A 22,108-nucleotide genomic window follows, 5' to 3' on the forward strand; every position below is an offset into this window, starting at 1 on the left:
CAGGGAGTCCTGGGCGCTGGAAGAGATCTTGCTCTTGTTTTTTTTTTGCCCAGCCTTGCAGTTCCTTGGGATGAAAAATGGTCTGGACCTTGTCTCTGCTATGGAACGCCCTGCAGCCTGGTCTCATGTTCTGCCTACCTGATTGAGGCTCAGCCTCAGCCTCTTATGCCCTCCAAGCCAGGGTTCCTTAGCATTGTGGCTGGTGACCTCAGGCATGTTGCTGAACCTTACGGGGTCTTTTCTTCATCTGGGAAATGGGAAAAGCAGTATTCCTCCTTCACAGGATATTTGTGACAATTACCTGAGTTCAGACTTGTGAATTACTACGGGCAGAGGTTGGGAGGCTTGGTGGGCTCTAAACTTAGTGCTCAGCCTGTTGTAAATAAAGTATTATTGGCCATGCTCATTCATTTGTGCCTTGTTTGTGGCTGCTTTCCCAGTACAATGGTGGGTAAGTAGTTGGACAGTCCAAAATGCAAACCTGAATCGAATTATTCTTCCACCTGGCTTTTGCTGGTCACTGGCTTAGAGCTGTGCTGGGCATGTGCTTCCAGGTTCCCGGGTTCCTCGTCCGTGAGGTGGGGACAAAGTGGCAGCCCCCTGTAGGGCTGCTGTAGGTGTGCTGGGAATGAGGATGGGCTGAGTGAGGAGTGGTACCTGGTTTGATTTCTGGGACCTCCCTGTGGACCTGAGCAGCGTGGGGGCCAGGTGGTTGAGGGCCTTGGGGCCTTTTCTGCATTTCCCCCGAGCATTCTGAGTGTGGAAGGCCTAGAGTCCTGATACCAGCTTTCCCCATGTCACAGATGGACACGATGAGGACAGAAGGCAAACCCGGGGACGTCCTGAGAACCTCGGGCCGTGTGGACCTTGGGAGGGCCTGTGGGGGGGGGAGGGGTGGCCACATGATGGCACGGCCTCTGCTCGTCCTGAGATGGGGAGCACTTGGCAGCCCATGGGGCTGCAGTTGTCCCAGGGAATAATGTGTCCTCTGTCCTCTGGGTGCAGCTGCCATGGGGGCGGGGAGGCGGCAGCCAAGAGCTCTTGCTGGGGCCTCCTCGGCCAGCAGCTGCCGGCGTGGCCTTGAGGATGGCTCAGGCATAGGCTGGGTTCTGCCTGTGCTGGCCGCCAGGCCCGAAACCTGGGTTTTGGGGCAGGACAGTCCCAGCCCCCGCTTATGAGGCGCCTTACAGTCTGCCAGGCTCTGAGCTGAACTCTTTGTACACATTAGCTCATCCCAGCCACACAGCAGCCTGGGCGCAGGCAGGAGTTGTCCCATTGTACAGATGAGGAAGCTGAGACAGGGAGCGAGTGCCTGAGGTGCTTTTGGTCACAGTGCTGGGGGGTGGCTGAGTGGACTGGGATCTGAACCTGGGGCCTTGCACATCTGTGCTCCAGAGGCAAGGACTGGGTTTTGTTTTGTTTTGTTTGTTTTAACCTCCTCCTCCCCAGAGTATTCCTGGCACAGCTTGGGGCTCAGTAAACCCCAGTTGGAATGAGTGGGTCGATGGATAACCTAATGAAGGATTCCCCTGTTTGATCTAATTTTGAAAACTTTGTTATACAAAGAGTAATCCTCAAAGAAGAAAAGCAGAAGAATACTGGACAATGAAACAAGGAAAGTTGAAAGCTTCTCCCCCAGTGTCCATAGCTCCTTGCACCTCTGTCTTGTTCTCCTTGGTCTTGGGTCTCTGTGTGCATTTACAAAACTGGGCTTGCAGCCTATGTGCTATTCAGACTGTGTGCTATGAACAAATGTTCACGGAGGGTCAGCTGAGGCCAGGCTTTGGGGGCTTGGACATGGGGTCTTGGTGCTTGTTCTTGGGGAGTTTGGTTCAGTGGGAGAACATGGCCAGGTAGGTGGAGCACGAGAGAGATGTGTTGTGGGAGGAGGGAAGAGGGGAGGCTTCATGGCTTGAGGAGAGGTTGTGAAAACTTCTATAGTGCTGGGGCCTGAGGTCATGGCTGGAAACCTGGGGAGCATGGCAGGGCATGCTGGCTGGGATGCCCTCTGCACTGATTCCATGCTTCTCTTCTCTCCACGCAGGATCGCAGCCTGGCAGGCAAGCTGGAGCCTGTGTCTCCTCCCAGCCCGCCACACGCTGACCCTGAGCTGGAGCTGGTACCTCCGCGGCTCTCCAAGGAGGAGCTGATCCAGAACATGGACCGGGTGGACCGTGAGATCACTATGGTGGAGCAGCAGATCTCCAAGCTGAAGAAGAAGCAGGTGCGGATGGGTGGGGTGGTGGCGCCTCGGGAGAGAATACTGGGAGTAGTAGTGAATGTGTGCCGAGCCTGCCCACGTGTCCTCTCATTTTCCTGCCCTTACGTCCACTGCGCAAGAGTGCTATTCTGTGCACAGAGGTAGCTTTTGTGTGACACGCTCCTGGTTTGGTTGAATAACTGAACTTCTAGCTTAGTGTAATTTGAATTAAACGACACACACCTACACTTGAATAAGCCTCAAGTGGCTACTGTACCAGCTGGCACAGGGCTGCAAGGTGAGGCTAGGCTTCACAGCCAGGCTTTCAGTGTTCTGTTCTCATTGCTGCCACCCCCCACCCTCCAGTGATGTGGGGAGGACAGTTACCCTCACCGGCCTCTGGCCGAGGCCCTGGAACCTGAGTGGGCAGGGCCTCCCAGCTCTGCCTTTAAACAGTCACCTCCCCTCAGCTGCAGTTTTCTTTCTGTGAAATGGGCACAGATTTGATAGCCCATCATAGGGTTGTAAGGAGGGAACGGGGTCATGTGGTAAAAAAGGGTCTTTATGGTAACCGTTGAGACCAGAGAAAAGTTAACATAAAGATTTGTGATGTTAATTCTGTAGTTTAATTTTTAACATTAACTGATATAAAATTAACTGATGATCTACATTTTCCCAGACCCTCTCAGGCTTCCCTTGGCATCTTTAGGTACCTGCTCAGACGCCCCCTCCACAATGGTGCCCTCCTGGCCTTTGTAGGAGCCCTCATCCCCAGCTACCCTCTATTCTGGGGCCAGCAAATCCAGCCAAATCTGGCTTGATGCCTGTTTTTGTAAAAGTTGTATTGGCACACAGTCACGTTCATATGTGTTGTTTGTGGCTGCCTTTAAGATACAGTGTTGGGCAACTATCCCTTGTGTTTAGTTTTAGGACAGCCACCAGTCTGCATCATGTTTCTGTCTTCTGAATATTTCCTAGAAGTCGAATCCTATAATACATCACCTTGTGTGTCTGGCTGCTTTCACTTGGTGAAAGGCTCATATTGTAGCTGATGTCAGTATGTCCTTCCTTTTTTTTTTTTTTTTTTTTAAAGTAATCTCTATGCCCGACATGGGGCTCAAACTCACGACCCCAAGATCGAAAGCCACATGCTTCACCAAGCCAGCCCAGCTCCCCGTTTTAAGGCCACATAATACCCTTTGTGTGGCTGGACCGCATTCTGATCCCCATTCATCTGATAGAGGCTGGGGTTGCTTCCATCGTTTGAATGTCGTGAACACAGGGGCTGTGAACACTTGGTTCACGTTTTTGCTTGTGCATCTTTTTTTGGTTCCTTGGGCTACATACCTGGGAGTAGATTGGCCAGATCATATAGTAACCCCATGTGTGACAATTGGAGGAGCCACCAGACTGTCTCCTATGGCCACTGTGTCTCCTCGTGTTCCCGGCAGCCAAGCAAGGGCCCTCAGTTCCCTCACAGCCTCACTGACGCTTGTTGCCCAAGTTCCTGTTTTCCTTCTAGCCTTCCTGGCGGGTAGAGGTGGGATTGTGGCTTCAATTTGCCTTCAATAGCCAGTGTCTGACTGGCTGTGTGTAGCAGCACATTATGTGCTTCAGTGACTTGGTCAAGGCTCACAGAGCTGGTGAGCGATTGAGTGAGGTTCGATTCCAGCCTTGGCGGAGTTCTGTGTCACCAAGATCTCTGTGCGCCTCAGGTGGTATCTCTCCTTGGTGCTTCCTGGAGGGCCACCTTCACAAATTGTAGAGAATCTGCTTCCTGGCTGTAATGCTTCTTCCACCTCTTGGCTTCCATTGTTTTGCACTTCAGGGGGTTTTTCCCAGGTTTTGCCAGATTCTGGCTGCCCTTCTGGAAGCTACCGCCAGGGGTCACTGTGGGACTGAAGCAGCTTGGCTCTACCAGCCAGGCCTTCCTTGGTGCCAGCGGAAGCCAGGACTAGATTTTCTGGCTCTTTCTGTGTGGCTCTTGTCTTGGCCGCCTTTTTGAGTTTCTCTTGGTTTGTTCCATGGTCAGTAGTTGTGGGTAGATTATGCATTACGAGCAGAAAATGGTGTTCTGCTCTCATTCAGGATGCCCTGTCAGATTGCACACACCCAGGCATTGGTCTTCTGTGGGACTGTGGACCAATGTCTTAAGCTCTCTAGTCTTCACTTTGTCTTTTCAGAGGAAAGTGGACAGCAGCATGAAGGGATGTTCTATGGTGTTTGGGGGAGGAGGGTCCAGCGTGAAGAGCACAGGGCAGATGAGGATGAGGATGTGCTTGGTTGGTGCTGTGTCCGTTGTGTGCCTCTGCACGTTTTAACCTTTCTACCTGCTTTCCAGGGTGGAGGCTTTAATTATCCCTTGTTTCCAGGTGAGGAAAGTGAAGCTCAGGGAAATTTAGCAATTTCCAACTTAGAGAGTAAGGAAGTACTTGAACTAGGATTCCAGTCCACACAGCTGGGCTCCAGAGTCCATGCAGCCTCCCCTGATGGTGATGGTCCTTGTAGTGATGAGGAGGCTAGCCACTGGCTTTTAGCGAGCCCCCGGCCATGCTGTCTATGCACAAAGTTGTCAGAGAGGCACGGTGATAAGCCCCATTTTACAGACCAGGAAACGGCAGCATGGTGCACCCAGCAGCCTGCTTTTACTCACCTAGCTCATAAGTGGCCAAAATGGGATTCGAATCCAGGAAGGCTAGCCACATAGTTGAGAGCCTGGAATGGGCCCTTCCCCACCCAGCTGGGGCCTCTCCAGAGCTCGGGGTCCCCTGGTGACTCAGAGGAAATGGTTAGCAGCCTGACTTCCTGTGCGAGTCCACTGGGCCTGCTGGGTTGCGTGGTGCCGCCCCTCTACCATGGGGGTGCTACATCTTGCCTTCCGCCCGCCAGGGTGCTCACCGCTGCACTCTCCCCCTTTCCACAGCAACAGCTGGAGGAGGAGGCTGCCAAACCCCCAGAGCCCGAGAAGCCGGTGTCGCCGCCACCCATTGAGTCAAAGCATCGCAGCCTGGTGCAGATCATCTACGACGAGAACCGGGTATGCCCTACCCCAGCCTGTGGGGGCCCCCACTCCCTGTTCTCCCATTGGCCCTGGGCCGACTGCCGGGTGGGATGCAGGTGTCGCTGGGAAGGACCACCTTTCTCCCTGGGCCTCAGCATTTCTGTCTGAGAAACGGGGACCTCTGCAATAGCCCATGTATGCACAGATCTGGGTTGGGGAGTGGGAGCAGGAAGGGGCAGCCCATCTTGGTGTGGCTCTGGCTGTTCTGCTCAGGTGTACTGACTGGTATGGACTGTGGCTGGCCTGTGTGATTCAGTGTGGAAGTGTAGGCATCAAGTTGTAGGAGAGCCTCAGAAGCCAGTTGATTGGAAGGTCAGGGTGAGAAGGGTGGGGCGATCAGTTCAGCACTCAGAAACTGAGGCCCAGAGAGGTTGAGTGACTTGTCCAAAGCCATACAGCTGGAAAATGGTAGACCTGGGACTTGAACCCATGAGCCGTCAGGTCCTAGATCATGAACACTGGCCTCTGTTGATGTTTAGCTCTGCAGGGGGCCTTTGGCATGGTTGAACACAGTATCTGAGGCAGGCTGTGTGGGCCCCCAGAGGTCTGGAGGGCAGGTACTGGCTGATTGGAGGGGCTTGGTCTTGGGGGGATGACTTAGAGTAGCAGAACAGAGTGTCTCCAGGGGCTAAAGCCCGAGGGCCCAAGGTGCCCTGAACTGGAACCTGGTTTTTGGTGAGGCAAGGACCTTGTCATCTGAATCAGGCATCTGGGAGCCCAGCTCCCCTGGTTTATGGTTGACTCTTTGCAGATGTGCCCAGGGCCTGTGGATGTGAGTCCTCTCCCTTATTTTACAGATGAGGAAACATCTGTCCCCACAGAGGGACTGTTTTTTTTTTTTAAGATTTTATTTATTTATTCATGAGAGACACAGAGAGAGACAGAGACATAGGCAGAGGGAGAAGAAACAGGCTCTATGCAGGAGCCTGATGCGGGACTCAATCCTGGAACTCCGGGATCATGTCCTGAGCCGAAGGCAGACAGATGCTCAACCGCTGAGCCACCTAGGCGTCCCTACAGAGGGACTGTTTCTTGTCTGAGGTCACACATTGAAGCGTGACATATGGGGGACCTCTTCTCCCTGCCTTGTCTTCTCTGGTTCCCCCTTCCAGCCTGGGGGTCCTTGTGGTCCTTCTCAGCTGTCTCTGCTGTGGGATATGCCCCTGGCTGCGGGAATCAGTGCTCAGAATCCACGTGGGGGCTGGGGAGGACTGGGGCCTAGGAACTTGTGTTTGGTGCTCGTGGCTGTAGTTCCAGGTGAGGAACTACTGGAATAATTGGTTTGGCAATGCTTCCACCTTTTGAGGCAGCAATAGATGCAGGGTGTGGCCTGCTGGAGGCCTAGAGCTGTATGCTGGGCCTTGTGGGGCTGGTTACCCTCCTCACCTACTCACCCTTCCTGACCCCCACCCCAAGTAATACTTTTTTTTTTTTTTTTTTTTTTTTTTTTTTTATTAAATTTTTTTAATTTTATTTATTTATGATAGTCACATAGAGAGAGAGAGAGAGGCAGAGACATAGGCAGAGGGAGAAGCAGGCTCCATGCACCGGGAGCCTGACGTGGGATTCGATCCCGGGTCTCCAGGATCGCGCCCTGGGCCAAAGGCAGGCGCCAAACCGCTGCGCCACCCAGGGATCCCCCACCCCAAGTAATACTAATAACACTTGTGACAAGAGGAGAGCCGATGGGTCACGTGTGCTTTAGCCAGATGCCCTGGGTTCATATCCTGTCTTTACCACTCCCTGGCTCTGTGACCTTGGGCAACTCACTTAAACCTCCCCATGACTCACCTGCAGAGTGATGATAATTATAGCAGCACCCTTGCATGGTGGCGTGGGAATGAAATGAGTTCATCACAGAGTGCCCTTAGAACAATGTCTGGCACTGAACAAGTGCTAGCTGGCGCAGTTATTGTTGCCAGTGCTCATTTCTGGTTATTGCTTACATTATGTATGGTTTCACTGAATTCTCTCCAGACCTGTATGAAACAAGTACTATTATTCTCTTCATTTTACTCGTAAAGAAGCAGAGGCTAAGAGAGGGAAGATGAGCTGCCTGAAATTACACAGCAAGCGAGCTTTGAGGCTGGAAATCAGAGCCATTATTAAGCTGACTCCAGGAGCCTATTGTGGAGGAGATAAGGGCAGGGCCCCTGGGTGTCGCCCTGGACGGCCCCGCTGCCTACCCTCCCTGATCTTCAGGTGAGGGAGCAGGCATGCTTTACTCCAGCAGCCGTAGAGGCAGGTTGGTGGCTTTTGCCCAGGATGTCAGCACAGTGCCCTTGGTCCTTGTCGGAGACCAGGAGACCCCAGCAGGCTGCGGCCCCCAGCCCTTCCCAGCCAGGTGGACTTGAAGGCACAGGCTTTTGGTGCCCACTGTAGGAAGAAGCTTGCTCCACTTCTCAGCTCTGAGACTGGCCTGCTATTCCCTCCGGTCTGTCCTTGAGTTCCTAGGGTCTGTCCTTGGGGTTTCACCAGCTTTTCCCCAAAGAGCTGTGGCTGCAGATTGGGTTGGTCTTTGGCGACTTGGCCTCAGCACTCCCTCCCCCAAGACCAGTGAAGGCACCCCCCCTTCCAGTTCTTTCTCAGGATGGTCTCCCTGCCAGAATTCCCGCCTCCTTCCGTTTAGATTTTCTGCAGTTTCTCTGTGAGTGGGCAGGTGGGGGGAGGCAGAGGGGGCTTGGATTCCAGGCCAGTCCATGCCCGAATGAGCTGGGTGGTTTATTTTAGTCTCAGGTCTTTGGTTGCACTGGGTCCCGGCCATATTCTTGAAGTCATGGGGTTGATGTGGCCGAGATGGCTGGAAGAAGGGCTTTGTAAACTGTAAAGTGCTAGCTCTACTAGGAAGGCTCCAGGAAGTCAAGACTCTTGGATACAAGAGACAAAAACTCAAAAAAAAAAAAAAAAAAAGAGACAAAAACTCAGCTCAAACTGATTGAGGCCCGAGAGGGGTTATTGATGAGAGGTCTTGTAATGCAAGTTGGTGTTCATTGCTTCAGGTATGGGTGGATCCAGGCACTTAAATGGAGATGTTTGGGAGCTCCCCATCCCCATCCTGGCTTTCTCCATGCCAGGGTCATTCTCAGGCAGAGTTCCCCAGGACATGGAAAAGCTGCTGCCACCTTAGGTCCACCTACCTCCCAGGGTGGATAGGAAATAGTCCTCATGTTGGCGCTTGCTGGTTGGCTGGAGTCACATGCTTATTTCTCAGCCAGAGCCAGGCCTGGTAGGGGAGGAGGTGTGTGTGGGGGGTCTGAATACACTGATTGGTCAGGGCTGGGTCTCAGGCCCACCCTTGCATCTTGGAATGCTGTCAGCCCCACCGCCGCTCCATCCCAGGGACTAGATGGAGGGAGATTCTCCTGAGATGAGAGGAGGCTGGCCAGGCACGTGCAGCCCCCAACCCCGGGCTGGTGATGACCTTGGTGGGGTCCCAGAGTGCTGGTGTTGCCCACTGTGCCCCAGCACCTTGAATGCTGGGGGCTCAAGCTCAATTCCTGGATTTCATTCCGATGGTGACCTGATGGTGTAGGAGTGGGTAGGTTAGGTTAAACTGAAGCTCTGGTAATTGCCCCGAGGCCTCATAGCTGGCGAGTAGTGGCAGGTTAGGACTCTGGTTCCTGGGATGCTGAGAGCATACCCCTGTCGGTCAAGTGCGGGTGCCCTAGGGCGCATTACACTCATCCTCTTCATCCATCCATCCATCCATCCATCCATTCAGGAGCCCTGTAATAGAACACTTGCCTCGTGCCTGCCACAGGGGGCAGGGGTGCACAGTAGTGGCCCACTCACATTGATTCTCTGGTAGGGGGGGACACAATCATACCCACATACCACCACACCTGGGCATCCCATTGATTGGAGGATTTTGGCCCTCATTGTCCCTGAATTCCCGTTTTTCTCCATTTACGCCCTCACTCTGCCCCAGCCTTCTTGCCGCAGGAACTTTGCACTGGCTGTGCCTTCTGCCTGGAGCTCTTTTTTCACACTGGGCTTACTTACTTGCTCCTTCAGCTCTTTGCTCAGATGTCCCCTTTTCAGCAGGGCCTGTTGTGATCCTCTGTTTGATCCTGAAAGCCCTTCATGGGATGTTTGTCCTCTTCCTTTCTCTTTTTCCCTCATTCCCACTCTACTGGACATGATTCATATTTGATTTATTCTGTTTATTGTAAACAGAAGTTCTGTGAGAGCAGGGATCTTTGCCTCTGTTTCCCAGCTGGATCCCCAGCACGGAGCAGTGCCCAGCAAACAGTGGGTACTCAGCAAACATTTTTTGAATGAATGAAGGATGGCAGAGAGGAGGGGAGACTCTTTCCCCTGGAAGAGTCCTCTGGTTTTGGGGGTGCTTTTGGTCCCTGGCCCCCAGTGGAGGTTAGCATGGAAGGGGGTCCCTCCATGTGGGCTGAATTGGGGCCTGGAGGCTGGGTGGGCAGGAAGCCCCTCAGCTGCTTTTGGCAGGAGCAGCCAGAATTTACAGCCCCTTGGGGGATCAATAGGATTAAATTTTAATCCTCCTTCCTTCCCTGCTGGTTCCTCTGAGAGGTGGATGACAAGGGTCTGTCTCTAAATGCCTTGCCGGCTGGAAAACGCAGCTTCCCTACCAGGCAGGGCCTGGCTGGCTGGCTTTTCTGCATGTTGGACTTGGTTGGGCTCATTATCCATTCGGGGCACATGGCTGAGGCACCCAGGCCGTGCAGAGGGAGCCAGTTGAGCAAGGAAGGCTTTCCCAGCCTCCCAGGAGCTGCCTCTGTGGGCAGGGCTGGGCAGGTGCACACAGATGGCAGGACAGGAGGCAGAGTTGTGCAGGGTCCCTGGGGGGAGGAATGGGGGATGGGGTGGGCCGACATCCCTGAGGAGAGTGCATCCTGGGGGAGATCCCAGTCCAGGCAGAGGCTCAGAGAGGGGACAGGGTCTCATTTGATCTTCAGAGGGAGTGTGTGAAGGCCAGGAGGTAGAGGCCTTGTGGGTCTAGGAGCATGCTCACACTTGAGAGTTCGAGTAAAACAAACATGTGGCACTACTGCAGGCTGCACAGATGAGGGTCACGTAGCATGGCGCTGATGCTGGAGGGAGTCTGGGCGGTGGGCAGGACTTGCACTGGGTCTGCAGATATGGGTGCTGTTGGGACGAGCCAGAAGGATAGAGGGTTAGGAGGCTGTTTATGGGGGCACAGCACCTCTGTGCACGTATGTGTGCATGTGTCTGAGGGGACCTGGGGGTGACTGTGTGCATGTGTGCGTGAGTCAGCACATGTGGGGCACACCTGTGGTTATTTGTGTGGTGCTCAGTGATGAGGGAATCAGAGTAAGACCCACGTTTTCTTTTGCCATACATTTCAAGCATCCTAGGAGTAAGAATTTTGTTTTTTCTAAAGACTTATTTATTTATTTTACAGAGCTCATGTGCATGTGTGTACATGCGCACTGGCATGCAGGGGAGGGGCGGAGGGGCCGGGGGCATAGGGAGAGTCTTAAGCAGATTCCATGCTCAGCACCTATTGATGCAGGTGACTGTGGGGTTTCATGACCTGGGCACCCAGGTTCTCTGGCCACTGGGACCACGGGGTCCCCTGCACGAGTGCAGTCTCTTGTCAGACCCTAACCTGCCGCCCCAGTGCCTGGTGAGGGACCTGCTCCTACCTGCCTGTTGGCATGAGCTCCTAGGTTTGCCCTCTGGTTGCTGAGCAGGGCACCCTCTGGCAGGGGCCTCCCAAAGGCCAGGCATAGTGGGGCCCCATGGGTCCTCTGAGAGGTTTGGTTTTGGTTCTCAAGGTGTCTTACCTGATCACCTGTGGAGCTCAGCTGAGGGGGTGGGAGGGACTATCAGGTGCTGGACACAATCTGGCCCACACCTGTGTTCCTGGCCATGCCCCTTGCTAGGCGTGGGAGAATTCCCCTCTATTTGAAGGGAGGCATTAAGAGAGAAGTGACAACGTGCATGTCACTTTGTTCCTTGCAGAGAATGTCCTTGTCAAAGTCCAGGAGGTTTGGTAGCTTGGATGAGTGTAGACATTTTGCCGGTGGTGGACCAAGGCCCGGGATAGGTAGAGTGGCTGGACGAAGCTTAGAGCAGAGCTGACTCCCAGATGTTGCCTCTGGTGGACAGATGTGACAAGAAAGCCCTGCCTGTGTAGGGGAGAGGCCCAATAGGCAGGACATCCCCCCAGCTCCCCATGAACTGACAAGTAGATTCCTCCCACTCCACCCCTTCAAGCTGAGCCATGAAGTGGGATGGGGGTGGGGGTGGGGATGAAGCAGGAGCAGGGGTGTGGTGGCATGGGGAGAGGAAATGCCCCCAGGGAGCCATGAAGAGGTGGGCCTGCTGTGTCCCATCCTTTACCCGCCACTGGACCTGTGTACTTCAGGTGGGCTGCATGACCCAAATCTCAGCTTTCTTGTGTGTAAATGGGCTGATGCTAGAACCTTCTGAATAGAGTTCTTGCAGGAATCCAAATACGTGGGGCATGTGGAAGATCCAGTAGAGGGCCTGGCTTAGTGTGAGCCATGGTCTTGTGCTTGTTGTCAACCACAGTAATAGCGATAGGCAACCCTTACTATATAGTGCCTACTGTGTGCCAGATCCTGATTTCAGGGTGTTACAGCTGCCCAAGGTGGTGCTCTGGTCACCCGTTCTCCAGAGGAGGAAGCTGAGGCTCAGGGAGATGGAGGGACTTGACCAAGGCCACGCAGTTAGTAAGTGGACTTGAACCTGGGCCAGCTGGCTCTGCGCCCCTTGCTCTGGGGCAGCACATTGTCCAACCCTGCCAGTGCTGCAGCAACTTTGGGGTAATTTCAGGATCGGTTTCAGTGAGTAAACTGGGGGAGAGTGGTGTCATCTTTGGAAAATTGAAGTGCATCTTAAAAGGCCCCAGGGTCGCTGAGGGCTGAGCTGTGGAGCTTGGGGAAGTGTTAGGAGCAGAGACACTCCTGTACCAGGCATGTGCTGGCAAGCTGGCTGCTCGGGGCACCCCGTCTCCTGCACTCCCTGTGATTGGCAAGTGGGGAAGGGACTCCTCCCTGCTTTCTTCTCCAGCGCCTACAAGAAGCCCCCTCTCTGGGTGCCCATGGTCCTGAGAGTGATGATGTGGTTGAAGATGGAATCTGCTATGGTTTGTAGGACATGGGCTCCCCCCCCGCCATGGGCCTGGTACCAAGATCCAAGACCCATGCTTACCTGTGTGATGCGGCACTGTCCAGGGGCCCAGCCACTCCAGCCACTCCTTTATCTAGTTGCTGCTGACCCCCACAGAACCTCATGAATGCACAGAAACTCTGATTCATCCCTCAAAGACCACCTTATGCATCCCAATTGTTACCTTTCTGGAGACACTTGAGCCTTGCTTTCATGCCTTGCATGCCCACCACACATACCTTTCTCTGCTGAGCTTCCTAGGCTGCCATCGCTACTCCTGACCAGCTGCTCATTGGACTTGGGGTTATTGCAGGCAGGGGCTGGGCCTCATTCATTTTGTGTTTTGCCCCCATGCTCAGTACAGAGTGGGTGCTAGTCACGATAGTCACATGATCGTGAAATACAAGAAGAATCCTAGAAAGGGTATCTCTGAGCGCCTCTATCCTCCTCCCCCTCCCCGGCTGGAGGCACCAGCTCTGAGGTAATTGCAGTTTAGGGAGCTGCTCTATCCCCTCTCTACCCCATCCCTTTTTTCACTTGACCTGGCTCAGGAACTCTAGCCTCATGGTAACCCTCCCTTGTTTTTTGGCATGGCCAGGGCAGGGGTGGTTGGCAATGACTGTCAGGATGGTGCCAGTCCCAAGCCCAGGAGAGGCCCTGTGTGGGCCTTGGCCCTTGTCTGTCTTTCTTCTTGGAGCCTGGAGGTCAGCAGGAATTTTTCTCCTTATGTTATCTTTCCATGCCTCAGTTTTGTGGTCTGCTAAATGGGGACACATCTCATATCTGCCTCATGTTGTGCTTGTGTGTGATTTAAGTCTTGATAACATGTGCTCTGTGGTCATGTTTGGCTCATAGTAGGTCCTTGGTGACGTGGCAATTATTACAGTAATGATTTGCCCCCTGATTTTTTTGGCCCCCAGCCACATGCTGAGGCTGCTGGTCTTGGGGTTTTGATTCTGCACAAAGGGGCTGAGAGCATGGCTCATTCTTGGTTGGGCTGGGCCCAGGGCTCTAAGTGGAGCTAGTTGTTGGGGCCAGCTTAAGCCCACCTACATACCCACGGTCTGTCACCAGGGGCTAAGAGGGGGGATGAGTTGGCTTTCAGCACTCCTCCTCCCCACTGTGACACCAGGAGCCCAGGCCTCAGATTCTGTTGTTAGCCGTGTTTCCCAGGACTCTGGGAGCGTCCCCTTTTAGTGGGTCTGGACTTGGGAATTGTTGCTGGTGACTTGCTTGGCCTGTTGTCCTGGCTCTTTGCAGATACTAGATGGTCTCCCTGAGGTGGACTGAGTCAGGAGCAGCCAGCCTCTCCTGAGTCATAGGAGGACTCAGGTCTGCCCCCATGCACGCCATGGGTACCCCACTTTCCACGGCACATGGTGGCCCAGATCTGATGATAACCCTGCTAAAGCCACCGTCCATAGCTCTCTGCCCATCCCTTAACCCAGCTGGCCCCAGGCCATCCCCTGGGCCTCCTGAGAGCAGGCCCTGGTGGTCCCAGGCGGGGGGCCCGTGGGGTCTGGCACAGGCACAATGTCCGCCTTTATGGCCGGGCCTGGAGGTCCAGCCTGCTGCATTCACAGCCACTGAGCATTTTCTGCCACATGTTCCTGTTTTCCTAATAAGTCCTGGGTTGTGAGTGGGGAGGGAGGTGGGGAGGCCCCTGGGCAGCTCAGAAATAGTCACATGATTGTGAAATACAAGAATCCTAGAAAGGGTATCTCTGAGCGCCTCTATCCCCCCCCCCCCCCCCCCCGCCCCGGCTGGCGGCACCAGCTCTGAGGTAATTGCAGACACCCAGCCAGCTCCCAGGCGGAGGAAGGCATCTTGGGCCTGGCAGAGTGGCCTGCTGGCGAGGGGCTGTGCCCACAGCACTGGGCCCTGGGGGACGTGGGCCTGGAGTGGGGGGGCCAGGCAGCAGAGAACACCGTGTGTTTGTTAGAATCGAAACTTGGCCGGCTTGCCAGGGCCGCTGCAAGGGGTGTTGAGGCCCCTCTGTTTGTTTCTAGCCTGGGGAGGGTTTGCAGGGGGATCCTGCCTACACCCCTCACCCTCTGGGGCTGTGGATTGGCTGCTGGGTTGGGCAGCTGCCTGCTGTTCTGGAGGCCTCTATTTATAATCTGGTTTTTTTTTTTTTTTTTTTTTTTTTTTTTTTTTTTTTAATTTTTCCTCCTCTCCATCACCCTGCAGAAGAAGGCCGAAGCTGCACATCGGATTCTGGAAGGCCTGGGACCTCAGGTGGAGCTGGTGAGCTGGGGTACAGGGTGGGCAGCTCTGGGCAGGGGTGGCTAGAAAGGTGGGCAGGGCTGCAGGTGGGCGTGGAGGGGAAGGAGGAAGTCAGCTGTTGCCAAGGCTGCCCTGTCCTCTGGAGGAGGCAGGAAATACACCCTTCTGATAAGAGGGACTGGCTGATAGCAGGCGGGTGGGTGGGCCTGCCATGCTGGGCTGGGGGTGGGGAGGAAGGGAGCTGGCTCTCCTGCAGTCAGGACACAGTGGAGTCCAGCGCAGTTGGACTGGCTTGGCATAGGAAGCCCATACCCCGGGCCAGGTGATCTCTGCTACTGAATAGGTGTGTGGACCTAGGCAGTTCTCTTAACCAACCTATCCCTCAGTTTCCTCATCTGTAAATGGCAGTAATAACACAGGTCCCATTGGGTTGTATTGAAGATTAACCATATTGATTTTTGCGAAGCACTGAACACAGTGCCTGGCGGACTGTAAGCACTGAGCATTTATATTTTATCTTACTCATATTAGTGTTGTCTGCAAGTTTTCTGATGGGAAATGCCCTCTCAGCAGCAGAGCTGGGAAGCAGACCCCAGGCCTCTTCTCTCTCAGGCACCCAATCACATGCCTGTGTCCTCAACACCTTTATGTGTCAGAGAGAGACGTTGAGGGAACTCCCAGCTGATGGGAAGCCTCAGCCCCAGGAGAAGTGGGCAGAGCCCCACCTGCCCAGGACCAGTCAGTGGGACCAGCCTGTGTCCCACTGGGCAGGTTGGCTCAGAGCTGCAGGGCAGCATGTAGGGGCATACGCATGGGCTGGCCATGTGGGGCCCCATGCACGTGGCACGTCTAAGGGGATATGTGTGCATGCTCATGCCTAATAGTCTTCTGCATCTGGAGCCTAATTCTGAACTTGGCTCCACCGTGTGTTTGCTGAGTAGCCTTGAGAAGAGGACTGGGTTTTCTTCTCTGTGGAATGGGAAGACCAGGATCTTTGGGGGATGGGGTAAGATACTACACTGTTAAGGCTCAGTTAGCACAGCCTTGCTTTGTCGTAAGTGGTTCGTTGTTGTGAACACTTAGGAGGGTTGAGCTGTTTGCCCCTGGGATTGTTTCTTCAGTGAAGCTGTGCCCTAGCCTGGAGTCCATGTGCTTGGGCCACGGGGAGGCAGGGCGCATCCCGGGTTCTCTCAGAGGACAGGGCCAGGCAGGCAATGGATGGCTTCTAGGGCTCTGGGATGGGTGGCAGGCACCCCTCCTGGGGCTTGTTTCCCTGTTGGATGTGATTTCTGGGATGTCTCTAAGACCCCCCCTTTTTTTATTGAGATATAACCCACAAGTTATACAATTCATCCACTTAAAGTGTATGGTTAAGTATTTTGTAGTATGTTCATGGGTGTGTGTGACATCTCCATAGGCAACCTTAGAACGTTTCACTATCTCAGAAAGAACTCCATGTTCTTAACTGTCACCGCCTTATCTTTCCATCTCTCCCCCCCCCCCCCCACGTCCCACCACTCACTTGCTCTCATTTGCTGTCTCTGCAGCCTTGCCTGCTGGAGAGTTCGTATCAATGGACATATACACCATGTGGCCTTTTGTGACTGGCTTCTTTCACTCAGTGTAATGTCCTCAGGGTTCATCTATGTTGTAGCATGTGTCAGGACTTCATTCCTATTTAGGGCTGAATAATATTCCACTGTGGGTACATCACATCTGTTACCTCATTTATGCATTGGTGGACATTAGGCTGTCTGTGCTTTGGGCCATCACAAATAGAGTGGCCTTGAACGTTACCATACAAGTCTCTGCATGGGCAGCTTTTCGTTGCTTTTGGTTGTATACCTGGGACCAGAATTGGTACATCATGGTTGCTCTATGTGTGGCCTCTTGAGGATTGCCGGACTGTTACCCCAAGCTGTAAGCCATCTTCCATTCCCACCAGTATGCTGCTGCTTGCCCCAGTTTCCCCTCTTGCCAGCAGAGATGGCAGGACTGAAGGCAGTACCCAACCATTTCTAGACCTGGCGGCTCTCCCTCTCCCCTTTTCTGACCTAATGAGTCCCAGGGGCATCCTGAGTGGAGGTGTGGGTGCAGGTTGCTGTGTCCAGATGCCCGAGGAATGCCCAGGGCCAGGCTGCCCTCCTGGCGAAGTCAGAGAACACCCAATCCCTGACCCCAAGGCCTTGCAGCCTGTCTCTGGGCTGAGTGCTCAGGGGAGCAGCGTCAGCCTCCCAGTGAGTGTTGTGAGGCCGCCCACTGGGCTCACAATCCAAGTGATCCTTTTCTGGGTCTTCCAGGGGGAGGGGTTGTCCCCTCCTTGGGGATCTCCAAGCGGAGATTCCATCAAGGCTGGGGATGCAGGAGGCTGAGGTCTGGAGTGTCTGTTTTGGCGGGCTGTGTGGCTGTCACTGGAGCCTCCTGAAGTGACCTCAGTGGGTTCTTGGTTTGGTGGCCTTCAGTGGGGCTTTGCAGAGGACTCACAGTGACAGAGTGCCTGCTTTGTGTCTGGCCTCGTAGAGGGGTCACTGTCCATTTTCTAGATGAGGCTTGGAGAGGGCAGTTCCTTGTCTGAGGTCACAGAACAAGAAATGAGGCAGAGAGGTATGCTGAACTTGTGGGATTGCGGCCAGCTGAGGTCTGCCCTCTGTCTTGGTCACCAGAAGGCCCCACTGAGCAGAAGTGTCCTCCAAGGAGAGGCAGCTCAGAGGTGTAGCCCGTGCACAGGTTCCTTCATGGAGGCAGGGCCTGGTGCTGCTGATCCTAGGCCTTCTGGACACCGGGCCGCACCGTTGGGGAGTGCAGCTCCACACTGGTCTCATCTGCAGCCAAGGCGCCCTTGGCCTAGGGACAGGCTGTGGGGGTGGGGGGGGGCCTTCAGGATAAGGATGGGTGCTCTCTGACTTTGTGGGAGGGCAGCCAGGGGGCCAAGGGGAAATTTGCAATGGAAAGCAAGTGAATAGCATGGACTGGGTTGAGTACTCACCCACTCCATCCCAGGCCTGCTAGTCCCATATCCCCCAGTATCCGCCCCCCCACCCCCACCCCAGTCCCTGAACTGCCCCCTGGGGTGCGGGGGGGAGGAGGGGATACTGGGGGGGGGGGGAGGGGGGGAGGGGGGACTGAGGGAGTTAACTGGGGGTGTTATGAGGCCTGGAGGAGGGGCGCTATGGGGGGGGAGGGTGTGGGCCGCTGCAGCCCCCACCCTCTCTCCCCCGCGGCTTTGAGTCATCGCTTTCCTTCCTGTTCAGAGGTGCTATTTTAAGAACGTGGTGTCACCAGAGGGTTGAGGGCCGGGGCTGACACTTCATTTCTTAGCAGCTCGGTCCACCTGGGTTGCTGGCTGTTCTTGGCCACCCTGCCAGCTGGCTGCAGTCAGGCCCAAAGGGGACCACCCCCCCTTCCTTCTCCCGGAGACCAGTGCTGCTTTCCTTGTCATGTCTGCTTTATAGCCTTGCAGGTCCCCCGCCTTGCACTCTCTTTCTGCCCTCTGAATTGTTGGGCTGTGCCCCCATTTTTGGAGGAGGAGATGGAGGTGTGGGGAGGGCAAAGAGACAGGCCTGGGGCCCCCAGCCAGGAGAGTGGGTCTTCCCGGCGGTACCTTGGTCTTTGCCTGTGGGAGGGAGCTTCCCTCTTGGGTGTTGTGTCCCCCTGAAGGAGGTTGGGGGGCTGGAGTCTGTGAGGTAGGGAGAGGTGGAGGAAAGCCACCGTGGGTGTGAGTGAGGTGAAAGTCCTGTCCTGGCTGCCATATTGGGACTTATCTCCTGGGACCCAGGGAGGCCTTGCCTGGCCCTTGTGCAGCACCCCCTGCAGGTGGCCAAGAGAGCTATAAGGGAGCCTCCCTTGGACCCTGCCTTTTTCTGAGCTGTGCACCTGCCAAGGATGGGATGTGGCCCCTCTGACCCCCATCCCACTCGGGCCTTCAAGAGGGGCTGCCCCAGGAGTCTGTCACCATGGTAACGAACAGCCTGCCAGGTGCTCTGGGCCCAGACACTTCCTTCCCTCCTGAGACTCACTTTACCTCGAAGAGCGCTCAGTGAGTGCCTCCTTGGGGGAAAGCCCCTGTGATTAGAGGCTGTGAGCCCCACAGTGTTCCCTGAGTTCCCAGTGTTGAAAACCACCTGAGGGCCAGGCTGCTCTGTCCTCATCTTTACCTAGCAGGGCAGGTGGCCACAGGTGAAGGTGGGTTTGGCAGGTCACAGGCCAACTGTGACCCAGTTGCACCTCAGAAACCTATCTCCCCTTTTCTGGCCCAACCTAATATATAGAGGTAGTCCCTGCTTGCTGTCCATCACTCATTCCTAGAGTCTCTGTATGTGGTCCTTCAGGCCCTCTTGGCCTCCTTAGGCTGTGGAGACATTGCTGTTTGCCATCTTTAAAACCAAAACAGCACAAATCAGCCACCAAGCCTGAAATTTCCTGGGTTCCTCAAAAGCCCTGTGAGGTGGTTCCTGTGCCCATTTCCCAGATGAGAAGACTGAGGCCCAGAGTGTGGACCACATGTGACCAAGGTCACACAGCCAGCGAGGGAGGTGCCATCTTTTAAATCAGGGCATCTGTTTGTTCCTGGAAACTGAACCTTTGGGTCAAGCCCTCTCCCCACTGGCCTGTATTTTATGGGTGTGCAGAAACTCAAAGGACCTAATGCAGCATCAGTCAGGGTTAAACATGCATGTTTAGTGCTTGAAAATTTGGCCTGAGGATCTTTGTAGGGCCCCTTGCTGCTCTGAGGTGAGTGCTGTTGGCCTTCATTGGTAATGCCTTGCCTCCTTCTAGTTGAGAAACTTCATGAGTCTTACTGTGAGCTCTATAGTTGCCCTCCTGTTCAAACCCAGAGTGAACTTCAAACCTCCCCGCTTCTGGCTGAGCACCTAGGAAGGGCAGCCGACCCAATGTGGGGGGAGACGGCCTGTACCAGCCATGGGGTGACATCTCTGTCCCTGGGGGGCATAGTTGAGCTCAGAGCCAGGGGTCAGTTGTCATGGAGGGAATCTGAGGGACATGGGGAGGGAGTGACATTGTCCTCAGCCAGGGCTGCCTGCAGTGCCTCATCCATAGGTCTGTGAGTGCCCAAGGCAGTGGAGGGCCCTCTTTGAGGACCCTGCTCTTCCGTGGAGGACAAGTGGCCTGTTCCTGGGGAACAGAGCAGGTGGGGCCCTGTGGCTGTGCTGCTTGTGGGTGGTCTCCATCGACTGGGATTCTCAAGACATTTGGGGGTGTTAGGAGGTGTAGCCGGCTCCATTCCTGGGGAGAAGTTCTAGGGCAGAGACTTATGTGCCCTTTTCATTTGCCCCGGGGCCCTGTCCTGAGGCTGCACCTGTCCTGCTTGACCCCTCACACTCTGTACCTGGTTCATCTACCGTGATCATCCATATGGCTGCCCTAGGAGACTCCTGCTGTGTGTGTGAGTGTGAGGAGGAGGGAATGGCAGGGGAGAGGGTCATGTACACACACAGGCACACACACGGAGGAAGACAACCAGAGAGGGCACAGGCAGGGACAGCAGACCCCTGTCTCCAGTGCCAAAGTTGAGACAGGATTCCAGTTGTAGCTCATTTCTTCCCAGGTGTGGACACACATTTTAACCTCTCAGGGACTTGATTTTCTCCTTCCTAAAATGGGGACAATAATTGTATCAGCTGCTGCTGTGTAACAAACTAGCCTCAGATTTAGTGGCTTGAAATATGCACCGTTTCCTGTCTTCCATGAGTGTAGAAGTCAGCTGAGCATTTCTGTTGATTATGTTCTCAGCTGGACAGTCGGCTGGTCGCCCCAGCTTAGCCTTGGCTGGGATGGCACTCCTGTACCCTGTGTCGTCTCTCTGCTTCCAGCAGGCCAGGCCTGGTGTGTTCTCTGACCAGGAGCAGAAGAACAAGAGAGGAAGCAGAAATGCAAACGTGCATTTTCAAGCCTCTGCTTTCATTAAGTTTGCAAGCGTTTCATTGGCCAGAGCAAGGGTGTGGCTGGTTACGGGAGGCAGGAAAAATTGGGGTCATTAATACATCATTGCACCCTGATGGTGACAGTAATGACATGGACAGTCTTGGGCATTTCCTTCACCAGGAACTGGGCTGAGAGCTGCATGTGTGCCACCACATTTGATCTTCACAAGGACTCTGAGTTTAACTCCATCTACAGATGAGCACCTGGGGCAGAGGTGGCTTATGTGACTCACCCAGAGACACATGGCTGGAGAGTGGCAGAGCCAGGCTATAGACCCAGGCCATGCCCATGAGAGGGGAGACACACGGTGGCTGGCTCTGCACGTAGCCTTTTGCAGCTGCTGCTGCCTCCTGTCACACACACTTGATGCCATATGTGGGTCCAGGGCCCTCCTGCCCTCTGTGTGCGATTCTGCTGCCCATACGCCCTCCTGTCCCACTCCTTTCTTCCGGGGGGTACATTTAGCTTGCTTCTGATGTATCATCGTTATGAACTGTGCCATCTGGGCGTGGCGGTGTCCTCCCCTGGCGGGATACAATACTCAAACATTCTTGGACATCTGCAGGAGGGGAGGGGGCTGTAGGGCATACACATCTTCCTTCCTTGACAGTTGTTGCCTTGCTGCTCTGCAGAGCATGTGTACCCAACTCTGGGTCCCCGGCTGTCATGAGCCCTTCCTATCCTTCCCTCACTCTCATGGGCTCTGGCAGCATCTGGCCCTATTCCTCTGCCAGGCAGTGGGGCAGCATGGTGTCTTAGCATGGTTTGGATGCTGAGAAGTTGAGCAGCTTTCCGTGTCGGCACTCAGACACCTTGGACGCTCAGGGCAGCACTCCCCAGTGTCCTGCAGAGGAGCTGTGGCAGCCGTGGTGGGGCATCATGGCACCCACAGCTGCGCCCACAGGGTTACAGCCCGTTCCCGGCTGGGGCTGCAGGCTGGGTCCCTGTGTCCTGTTTCATGCCTGCCGGCGGCTGCTCCCCACCCCAGTGCACAGCTCCCTGGAGCCAGGGCCTGGGGCACTGGGGCCAAGGTTGCCCAGGACTGCAGTGTGGCACCCGGCTTGGCTCTGAAGTGCTTTCCTCTCTCTTCCTCTGCAGCCATTGTACAACCAGCCCTCTGATACCAGGCAGTATCATGAGAACATCAAAATGTAAGTACTCGTGGGCAGCCGTGCAGACGCATGGTGGGCGTGGGGACAGGCTGTTTGGCCTCAGAGATCTGGGGTGGGAGGTGGGTTCTCAGTTCCCAAAAGGTCTCCCAGGCAGGGCCAGGTGCCAGAGGAAGGGCCAGGAAGGGGCAGTTTGGGCAGGAATTCTGGACTGGGTAGTGCTGAGATCATGGTCAGAGGAGGCCTGGGGCAGGGAGGGGAAGAGGAGTGGCCCCATGAAACTTGGGGGACACAGACCTTCAGCTGGGGAGGGCAGGCGAGGATGCTGCATGCACAGCCCTGGAGACACAGAGATGGAGGGCTGCAAAGCCTCATCCCACTTGAACAGGTAGAAGCTGTTCTTGGTGGAAAGTGAGCTCAAGATGATTGGGTGGGGTG

General features: G+C 54.8%; 1 protein-coding gene across 29 annotated transcripts in view; it reads left to right on the forward strand.

Moving 5' to 3' along the window:
* The window catches only part of NCOR2 (nuclear receptor corepressor 2), a 211,459-nt gene that overhangs the window by 79,595 nt on the left and 109,756 nt on the right, over positions 1-22,108 (forward strand). For all 29 annotated transcript variants that reach the window (XM_038574764.1, XM_038574765.1, XM_038574763.1 and 26 more), the window contains 4 exons: positions 2,045-2,224; positions 5,124-5,237; positions 14,583-14,639; positions 21,660-21,712. In XM_038574764.1, coding sequence (XP_038430692.1) covers positions 2,045-2,224; positions 5,124-5,237; positions 14,583-14,639; positions 21,660-21,712 — 404 coding nt within the window. The remainder of the gene's footprint in view (positions 1-2,044; positions 2,225-5,123; positions 5,238-14,582; positions 14,640-21,659; positions 21,713-22,108) is intronic.

The sequence above is a fragment of the Canis lupus genome, chromosome 26 (assembly GCF_011100685.1).
Source record: "Canis lupus familiaris isolate Mischka breed German Shepherd chromosome 26, alternate assembly UU_Cfam_GSD_1.0, whole genome shotgun sequence".
Classification (NCBI taxonomy): domain Eukaryota; kingdom Metazoa; phylum Chordata; class Mammalia; order Carnivora; family Canidae; genus Canis; species Canis lupus.